At 40.8% G+C, this 9907-nt stretch overlaps 1 protein-coding gene across 1 annotated transcript; it reads right to left on the reverse strand.

The window, feature by feature from the left end:
• Positions 1-118: 118 nt before the first annotated feature.
• CHMP5 (charged multivesicular body protein 5) lies at positions 119-9854 on the reverse strand. The gene is made up of 8 exons (XM_074576400.1): positions 9633-9854; positions 5550-5654; positions 4718-4764; positions 3011-3104; positions 2862-2933; positions 1670-1778; positions 1188-1300; positions 119-728 (listed from the first exon to the last, which is right to left on the reverse strand). Exons 1-8 carry the CDS (start codon positions 9699-9701, stop codon positions 678-680), a joined length of 660 nt encoding a protein of 219 aa, XP_074432501.1. The 5' UTR covers positions 9702-9854; the 3' UTR covers positions 119-677.
• Between the last annotated feature and the right edge of the window lie 53 nt (positions 9855-9907).

Below are 9907 nucleotides of genomic sequence, written 5' to 3' on the forward strand. Positions count from 1 at the left end.
GGCCCCCACAGGTCAGCGCGGCGGGGTTGTAACGGGAGAACGGAAACAAGCGCCTGGGGCCGCGGAGCGCCGGCGGGGAGGGGGAAGTGGGGCAAATTAATGACGCCAGAGAAACGGGTGAGCTCATCTACGTGATTTTATGTCTCCACAGAATACATACAGTTGACGACGACCCTATTTATGACAGCGTTCAGAAAGGTTACAAGCACAAGAGCATCAAAGTCTCTGGACCGCGGTCGTTTAAAAATGGCGCTGGATCCTTTTTACGAAAGAAGCCCCGCAGCCAGGAGGCGTTTTACCGAGAGCAAGCGGCGACCAGCGGTCTGGGTTTCAAGAAAGAGAAACGTCATACAAAGTCAAAATAAACCTCAGCTACCAACAGCCCCACTACTCTTCACGCATCGCTTCGTCCATGACAACGGGAAACGGAAGCTACGGGACCGGCTGCTTCCGCCGAAGGGAGTTGTGCTGAATTTTCCATTAATAGTAGTAGTAGTCAGTAGTAGAACAGCTTTCCTCGAAAGAACACCACCAGCCATTCGTATTGCGTTCTAGGATGTAGTGATATTAAGGTTACACTGGAAGGACAAGGTCTCCAGGATTTAAAAAAAAAAAAGAAAAAAAATTTCTTAATTTGATTTTTATAGTTCATTATATCCATTGTGCTTTTGAAACATTTATGTTGCAGGGATCTTTGGCAATCCAAATTCATCCACCAATACACCATCCTGTAAGAAAGAAAAAGCTGCATCAGGTTAACAGCTCTCCACCAGCCAGAAAATTTCACAAAAGTTTCCTTGAAATTTCCGTAAAGTGATGTATCTGTAAATTGCCACTGTGTGACAGCTGGGATCAAAATTAGAGCATCAGTGTTCTTCCTCACTATGAAGGCCCAGAAGAAAACATACAGAAGACTTTCTTATGTTTTTAATAATAACTATTCTAGGAGCTTAAATGTTAGACAGGAGTTAAAAAAAGTCATTTTAGCTCTTTAAAATATAATAAAGAGCATTCAGTATTCAGAGAGCACTCTCTCATATGTAGCATCCAAAATACATAAAACATTAACCACAGTGTTTTGTTCAAAATATTAAGGATTCCAAATATCAAGCAACCAACACAAGTGTGATTAATACAAAACAAACCAAAAAAATACGTATTTTGCTTTTAAAGAGGAAAGGACTCACTTTGTTTTTCGTGTCAGTAGGAGTGACCTCTGGGATTGCTGGAGCAGATGCAGCTTCATCTAAGTAGGAGTTGTCCTCATCAGCTAAAAGCTCATCACCTAACGCATCCAGTTCTGAAATTGAATTATGTTGGCTGAAAAATTATGGAAGGAATTCTTTTGGCAAAAGAAAAGTTGCTCTTAACAGAGAAAGAGGATTCATACTGAGTGCTTACATTCATACTCGTTTAGTATTACTTAGTCTTTAGTCGGGAATACACACACACATTAGAGAGAACCCTTTTTTCCTTCATTGTAGCATTCCATTAGTGTCTTTCTCATGTTTGTCTCGTACTCTTGTTACTGCCCTCAAAGGAAATGCAGCTTTTATGTTTAAAAAAAGTGATTAAAACTTTTTTTTTTTAAAAAAAAAAACACACTTAAAGTATTTGACTAATTAAATTAAAAATCACTATATGACCGTATGATGATTTTTACGTTCACCTGCTTCCAAGTCATCTTCATCAATCTCTGGTGTTCCATAGCTACGACTCAGCGCTTCCTGGACTTCATTGGCTTCTTCCATCATATCCTCTAACTGATCTTGTATGTCCTGGGGCAAGAAACAATTTCAATTGGTCCATATTTAATAGTTTTAGTTAAATTTATCAGAGATTAATCAAATTCAGTTTAATAAATTCCAACATACAAGGCACTCACATTTTTTAACGCGTAAACCATTTTTTGAAGCAGCATTAATACAAGTGAAGACACGCGCATTCAGTACTATAGTGTGGCCCTAACTACTATTAAAATTATAATAGATGTATGAGGTAGAAGAAGAAGAACCTTGAAACAACAACTCTGCAGAACTTTCTTGCTTTTTTGTTTTAACTAGTCTTCAGGGTAAACCAAAAGCCTCTAATAAATTACCCACAGTTCAGCATTATCTTGAAAAGAGGAGAGTATGAACTCCAGAGAAATTAAATCTACTGTCTGGAGGATAAGCACTAGCCTGAGTTGTGCTACAGCAAAATTTCAAAGATACTTTTAACAGACCTATTGGCACTGTACTTTGGTATAGGTAAGGAGATAATACTTGCCTGAAGATTTACAATGCAGGCCATATATAAAAACAGTATAGGCAAGAGAACTTAAAGAAATTCAGCACTGGCATTTAATAAGAGTTTAAGTGCAGCATATTTTAAATTATATTTAAAGATCTTATGTATTTAAACCGCAATCTCTGAAGACAGGGCCAGGCCTTGCAGACTTCTTGAAATTAATTTTCTTGTTTGGACTTTTTGTTTTAATATGGCACTACCATGAGCTAGGGGAGCAAAGGACTAATGTGCACATAAGACCAGCAACAATGAGGGGGGAAGGGGAAGGAGGAGGAGCAGAAAAAAGCCATAGCGGGAAGTATTCACCAACATTTATGCTGAAGTGCTGAGGAAAGGAAGGGAGAGATTAAAGATTAGCCCAGCAAGGAAACAACAATCAGTGCGGTAAGGCCAACAACTGATTGCGTAGTACCACAGAAATCAGGAAGCACTTATGATGGTGGTCCCATAAAAAAGGGAGGCAAACTCATGTGCACTAAACCGGTCAGCTTACCTTTAAGTTACACAGTCCACTTGTCACTATTTCAGTACGTTATTTCTGTTCTTTAGTAATTTAAACTATAGAAGCTCACCTCAATTTGATCAATTTTGACTTGCTTGTAAGCTTTCTTCATTTCTTTCACTCCCAGTTTCATTGCATCAACCTAGAATAGAGTAAAACATGCTTGTATCTGATGTAGCATACACAAATTAAACAAGTGTGAGATTATTATACTCGTACCGTTGTCTTTGTATCCTTCAGTGCCTGAATAGTGTAATTAGCTTGTTCCATATTAAAAGACTGCTGTGACAGATTATCCCGCTGTTGTTCATACCTGTTAAAAACAATGCAAATATTGGCTTTAAAACACCACTCTCTATTGCCACAAAAAGTCTTAATTTTTTAAAAAATGGAAAAAAACAGCAGCAGTAGTCTGAAGATAGAGAGTTGTTTTTTGGTTTTTTTTTTAAATTATTATAAAGAATCACATCAGAATAAGTACCGTAATAAAAATCTGGCCATTATGCATTTCTATGTATCTAAAGTTGACAAAGCTACTCCATAACTAACGTTCTGTTTTAACTGATGGCGATACCATGTTCGTAAAGGCTTACACGGTAGGTAAGGATATAGCAAAGGTTTTTATGCATGCCATTGCTTACTAATGCTGTAAGCAGAATGGAAGAGATGCAGGTTATCCAAACCACAGTGGCTCTGCACTGGAGCTTTGCAGGGCAGGGAGCGGGGAGAGGAGGAGGCAGGGTAGAAAAAGGAAACTGTTACAGTTAACCAAAAAGAAAAGGGAGACTTAAAAAAAAATAATAAAAAAAAAAAATCACAAAATCTTCCTCCTAAAAGCTAAATTTGTATCCAATCAAGAATGTAAAATAGATCAGGTTGAACATAAAAATGAAAGCATAAACATGAACAATAATTCCTTCTTCAAACATCCAAGGCAGTAGGTCTGTGAGACAAGGATGATCCAAATACAAAACAGCTTCTGGACAAGGAATGAATATATTACCGTTTAACAAGATGGGAGAGGGATGACTGAGGGATATGATGACAGCCTATTATGAGGGGCCCAGTGACTGTAAATAGGGAAACAACTATCAAGTAAGTTTAGCAGGCAGCAGAGTAAAAAATAAACAAATAAACAAGGAAAAAAAAGACCAAAACAAAGCAGTTCTCACAACATCTAACTAAACTATAGCACTACTTACCATATGATATTTTGCATTACAAGTGTTCACAAATACTTAACAAGTAATTAATCAAGTCTGTATAAGTGCAGTTCCTCTGAGGGATATGAAATGCAAGACAACACAAGCTTTGGCTCAGATAGCACCTAAGAGATGTGCAGTTCGGGGACTGTAAGACATTCCAGTGAAGCACCCTTGAACACGTGCCACTTTCTGACATTCTTTCCTTTGCATTTGTTGCTGGACACTTTTCAAGACAGCACACTAGGCCAGTCTGGACCACAGGATCAGCTATCATATCCATTCTGGGTTTTTGCATAGACACAATTACCTGCACTACATTTGTTCAAGTCTTAAAAGGTGTCCACAAAGAACAGGTAAATTTCCAGTAAGCCAGAACGAGATCATGAACTACACAATTTATAGTAGTCAATTAATGATATAAAACGAGGCACATACTCTCTCAGAAAGTTCAGGAGCCAAGCATAGCTTTAGTAACGAGCAGATTTAGGTCAGCTTGTCCCAGTCCAAATTTATACACTCACATACAAATAAGGCACAAATATGCTGATGCACAATTTGTAAGGAGATGCTTCTGAAAGGCTGACTAGCTCGTTCAGCATTTTTCTTTTAAGAACGCTCAGAAGCAAGAGTACTAGAAAGAGAAATGAAAGCGTGCCACCCCCCTTAGAGAAAACAGGATTTCATTAATCCCAAACTGATAAAAAGATTTACGCGTACTTACATTCGCTTCTGCTTCAACACTCTCAGTGCTTTCTGCTTTACTGTATTCTGAAAGACACAATATTATTACATTAGGAAAGGTATCTGACTTTACTCTGGATTATACTGCTTAAATCTAATGTATCACATTCAAGTTTTCCAAAAGATTCCTCAGTTACTAATGCAAAGAGTTTAACAATAGTCACATTCAGTGTTTGTCCTGCACTAATGGTTCACCTAATAGGTTTGTATGTAAAGCTTCTAAAAGTAAATACTTTCAAAGTTTCTGGCTTTTGAATATTTTTTTTTGATAAGCAGAATACAAAGTCAGACTTAGTCTATCAGAACCATCTTTCATGAACACGTTTTAATGGTCAGCATCAAATAAGACTGACAACAGTATTTTAACTATACTGTTTGTACTAAATATGCCTATTAAATAAAAATTAGAGATGTTTATTATTAGATACTTTTTTATATTATATGTTCAACCCCTTTCAAAAATGGGTTTTCCTACTCCCTTTTCTGCATAGTGGAGACTTTTTTTATTTTGGTGGGTGAAACAAACGGCCTCTCTACCAGACTTAATTCATGTAACAGAAGAAGGGAAAAAAGTAAGTTACTTCTGACTGGGGAACTACATTACACTTTGGAAGAAATAAAACCCAATAAAAACACAGTTCAAAGAGACATGTCTAAGAGATGCTTCAGAATTAAAATAATCCTCCAGGATCAGTAAGGCAAGATGCAATTCTAAGAACCTGATGAACCGGCTACATCACTTCACCGGCTACCACACGACAAGAAGCGTGAGTCACATCCTCTCATGCTTAAATCCCACAGACGATTCTTACCTTTGCAGGCCCCTCTCTCATCTTCTTCATTTGATCCTTATACTTCACTAGCTCTGCATCGAGCCTAGCAATTTTCTTGTCAATTGACTCAGCTCTGCTATCCACCTTTTATACACAATAGAGAAAACAAACAGAAAAACATTAAATTTTATTCAGGTATCAGACAATAAAAGAACAGCCTTGGTTTTGTTATGCTTCTAAGTGAATTGTTTCTTCACTCAGTATGTTTTATAGACAGCTGAAAGTTTGTAGAGGATCCAAAACCAGAAACAAGTGAAATTCCTTCTACAAGGAGCACAAGAACTACTCCGAGGTTGCAGGAAGCTCTGCCATTGTAACACATTCTTATCATTTTGAGATGCTTTTTTGCACACCCACTCAAGTCACGGTCTCTATTCGGGAATTTCTGATAACATACAGTGCCAGGGACTAACTCAGAAGGGAAAAATAAAAACATAGGTGTACAGATAAAGGAGCAATGCAAAAGGGACAGGGATGTGTTCAGCAAGGCTAGAGGTTTATTTTTGGTGGGTAGAGAACCATTAATCCTTCAGAATGATACCTAGATTACTGGTGACGTTCAAGAAGCCCAAACTTAATGACCATTTTTTTCAAAGGTGCCTAACTTCTTTGTCAGAGACGCACTTTTCCCATCACTTCCAACAAAGGCAGCCAAGACATGGCTGTTCCCCCTGGTAGCTACTCTGAATTCTTACTGCTCCAAATCCCAATAGTAGCTGCATAACTCAGTAAGAGACCGCCAGCAGTCAATCCTAACAGCCGTGGCACAAAGCATATCACAGAGCTGTCATTATGGGAAGATTTTAACCCTACTGCAAGAGGGGGTTAAAGAAGATAATTACATAGACCAACACGGGTATAGATCATTCTAACAGCATACACAAATTCATAAAAAAAACAAAGAAAGCCTCCTTAACATGAACTGATTATCACAGCATTTCTCCGGAAACAACAAAATAAAGCTTATTAACTTCTCATTCCAAGGGAATGAGAAGGGATCTCTAGGGATTAGAATATCATTACATCCCAATTATAGCGTGAGACCAATCAGTGCAAATTTACAATTCTGACTTGCTAATAGTGTGGCTAAACATGTATAATTATGCATATTTTCATTTTGGTGTCTCAATGACCCTTTTAAATCTCCGCTCTGTGCCAGCAACATGCATTTGCCAGAGGCATCTTGGGCAGAACATTTGATATGAACACTCCACACAAGACACTGAAGTGCCTGGGCACAGCTGGCATTGATAAAAAAAAAAAAAAAAAAGTATTAAGCTTTCTATTCTGTCAAATATTTCACCTCAGTCAAGATCTTTCACCAGACTCCTTCACAGGGGAAAACCCATTACTTGGTTTATTTATATAATGATTCTCTTAGGCAGTACTAGCAGGAAACAGAGACAGGTCCTCCTACATTGATTAACTACATAAAAATTTCACACACACATTATACAGGTCACAGTTTTTAAAAATGAGAATGGATGGAAGAGGGGAGAACAGATCTAGTTTATCCAAAAGAAAACTAGATTGTGTATTAAAACTTGAAGAGCTGCTTTCTGTTATTCACAAATAAGGCATACTGAGGTGCATTTCATTGCTAAACAGAAGAAAGCGACCACGGTATCCCAAATCCTTATTAAACAAAATTGCAGCTTATTTCAATTAAAAAAAAAAAATATCATGCACAAGACTCAATTTTAACACTGTTGCCACTATTAACCTTTTGTAAACTATTAGCCTTTTGTTCCTATGTTTCCTACTTACTACTCTGAAAAAAACCCATAAATTTGGAGTGTTTATTCAAAGAAGAAAAAGTAAAACCAATACTGACAATCCCACAGTTCCTGATGCATCCTTCCTCATGACAGCTTTGAGTCATCTGACTGTGCTCAGCCAGCAAGGAAAAAAAAAGTCTGGCACTTAGTGCAATGTCGAGGCAGGCACAGCAAGGGAGCGGGCACAAACTGCCAGGGAGAGTGGGAGCATTCCCATGGGGAGCAAGTGGGGAGGCAGGAGGGCGTCACACAGCCAGCCGGCAAACTCCGTAGCAACCACCCATCAAAAAAAAAAAGTATGGAGAAGTGTTTCCTGGGATTCTGCAAACACTTCAGATTAGAGATACCACCCAAGCCGCTCTTTAAATTAAAAAAAATCTTGAATTGTTTAGATATCCTAAGGTGATGCTCATTCTCTTACCACAGAAAAATACGCGTGTTGTGTGCTGATCTTACTGGGTTTGGTCACACCACTTCTGCACACACAGGTAAGAACACCCAAAACACAGGTATAATTACTGACTAAGAGTTGTCTACATTTTTAACAAATGGTAACTATGAACATTAATCATTGCTTACCAAATACAATAATTCCTAACTGCCATTAAATGGCTAATTACTATTGAAGTAACACAGTAAGAAATTTTACAAAGCAATTTGACTCTTTCAAAAAGGTACAACGAAATGTGCCTAAGAATGAAAACAGCACAGAAGTGACGTTACTTAAGTAACGGGTATATATACCCTACATTTGTGTAGGGTAGCACTAACAAATATTAAATATTTAACTTAGAAAGTCTCTCCACTATGTAGCAAAATAAATTTTCTGGGAGGAAAATTATGTTTTTTCACAGAAACTTTCTGTTGTCAGGTTCCAGTGACAATGCTTAGTTAGCCTTAGTTAACCTCCATTTATACCACAACCATTACTGACCTTTCACCTGACTTTGTTAACCACCGAGACAACAGAAGGAGCTGTAAAAACATACCACAGTTTATTCACAAACTTAGAAGCCAAAAAAAAAAAAGACTAAGAAATGACAAGATTAACCTTCCTAAAACTTTTCACTGATCTTCTTGGTTCCCTTGCGCCTGTCCCTGCCTTCCCACAACTCGGCAGAAGAACATGCACATCGTGTGCATCCATTTATGGGATGTGCTCCAATGCACAGGAAACAAACAGAGGCATGGGCATATATACATACAAATGTACATATCAGTGTAAGCATATGCTCCTGCACATGCTGCGCTGATACACAGACGCACGCTAAAATACATGTGTGCATATATACAAACGTATTGTACCAAAGCATAGTCACATAGCTATGTATGTTCAAGTGTGTGTATATATGTGTGTGTGCGTACATATATATATATATAGTGAAATGTCATGGTTTCAGCTAGGATGAAGTTAACTTTCTTGCCAGCAGCTGGTGTGGGATTAGGAATGAGGATAGTGTTGGTAGTGCACCGATGTTTTTGGTCAAGGCCTTTTCTGTTCCCCACACCACCCCACCAGCGAGTAGACTGGGGGTGAACAAGAATCTGGGAGGGGACAGAGCCTGGACAGCTGACCCCAACTGACCAAAGGGATAGTCCATACCACATCACCTCGTGCTCAAGTATATAAAGCTGGGGGAAGAACAAGGAAGCGAGGACGTTTGTAGTGACAGCATTTGTCTTCCCAAGTAACCATTATGTGTGATGGATCCCTGTCTTCCTGGAGATGGCTGAGCACCTGTCTGCCGATGGGAAGCAGTGAACGGATTCCTTGTTTTGCTTTGCTTGCATGCACAGCTCCCGCTCTATTTCTAAAACTGTCTTTATCTCAACCCACGAGTTTTTCCTCACTTTTACTCTTCCAGTTCTCTCCCCCATCCCAACTCGGGGTAGGGGGGTGGGGGGGGGGGAAGCGAGCAAGTGGCTGCGTGGTTGTAGCTGCCGGCTGGGGTTAAACCACAACACACACTCAGACGCACACAGACGCTCCCTGTCACGCACACTCACAAGCTGTGCCACCCTCAAGCAGCCCACGCAACCCTCGGGTCACTTCCGCGTGCGGGCCGGCCCACGGACACGCAGGAACTCACGCACGAATCTCCCCACCCGCGCGGGCCCGGGCCCCGGGCCCCAGGCCCCGGCGGGGACGGAGGGCCTCGCCCGGCCGGGCCCGCCTCACGGCCCAGGCTAGGAGTGCCGCCCTGCCGCTCCCCTGTCCCTCCCGAGGAGGCGGCCGGGCCAAGCAGCGCAACTTCGGGCCCGGCGCCCCGGGGAAGGTACTCACCGTCCCGATGCAGTCGGTGAGGCTGGGCGGAGGCGCCTTCGGCTTCGCTTTGCCGAAGAAGCGGTTCATGGCGGCGGTGCCTCGGTCTCGGTGTCGGTCTCGGCAACAATCCCCGCCGACCCGGAAGCCCAACAACAGGCCCGGCCCCGCCCCACCAGCCGCCCCCAAGGCGGGGCGGTGGCGAAGGCGGAAGCATTGGCACGGCGGCACGGCGCCGCACTTCCGCCCGCCCCTCCGCGGCGGCGAGTTCTGATTGGCCGCCTCGAGGCACCACC

Source organism: Larus michahellis, chromosome 2, assembly GCF_964199755.1.
Source record: "Larus michahellis chromosome 2, bLarMic1.1, whole genome shotgun sequence".
NCBI lineage: Eukaryota > Metazoa > Chordata > Aves > Charadriiformes > Laridae > Larus > Larus michahellis.

Bases quoted from the DNA above. Each gene is read 5' to 3' on its own strand.
- CHMP5 (XM_074576400.1), bottom strand. From the start codon at position 9,701: ATGAACCGCTTCTTCGGCAAAGCGAAGCCGAAGGCGCCTCCGCCCAGC. The intron at 5,655-9,632 runs GTGAGTACCTTC...TGTGTATAAAAG, and splicing joins TCACCGACTGCATCGGGACG to GTGGATAGCAGAGCTGAGTC. The intron at 4,765-5,549 runs GTAAGAATCGTC...TGTGTCTTTCAG, and splicing joins TGAGAGAGGGGCCTGCAAAG to AATACAGTAAAGCAGAAAGC.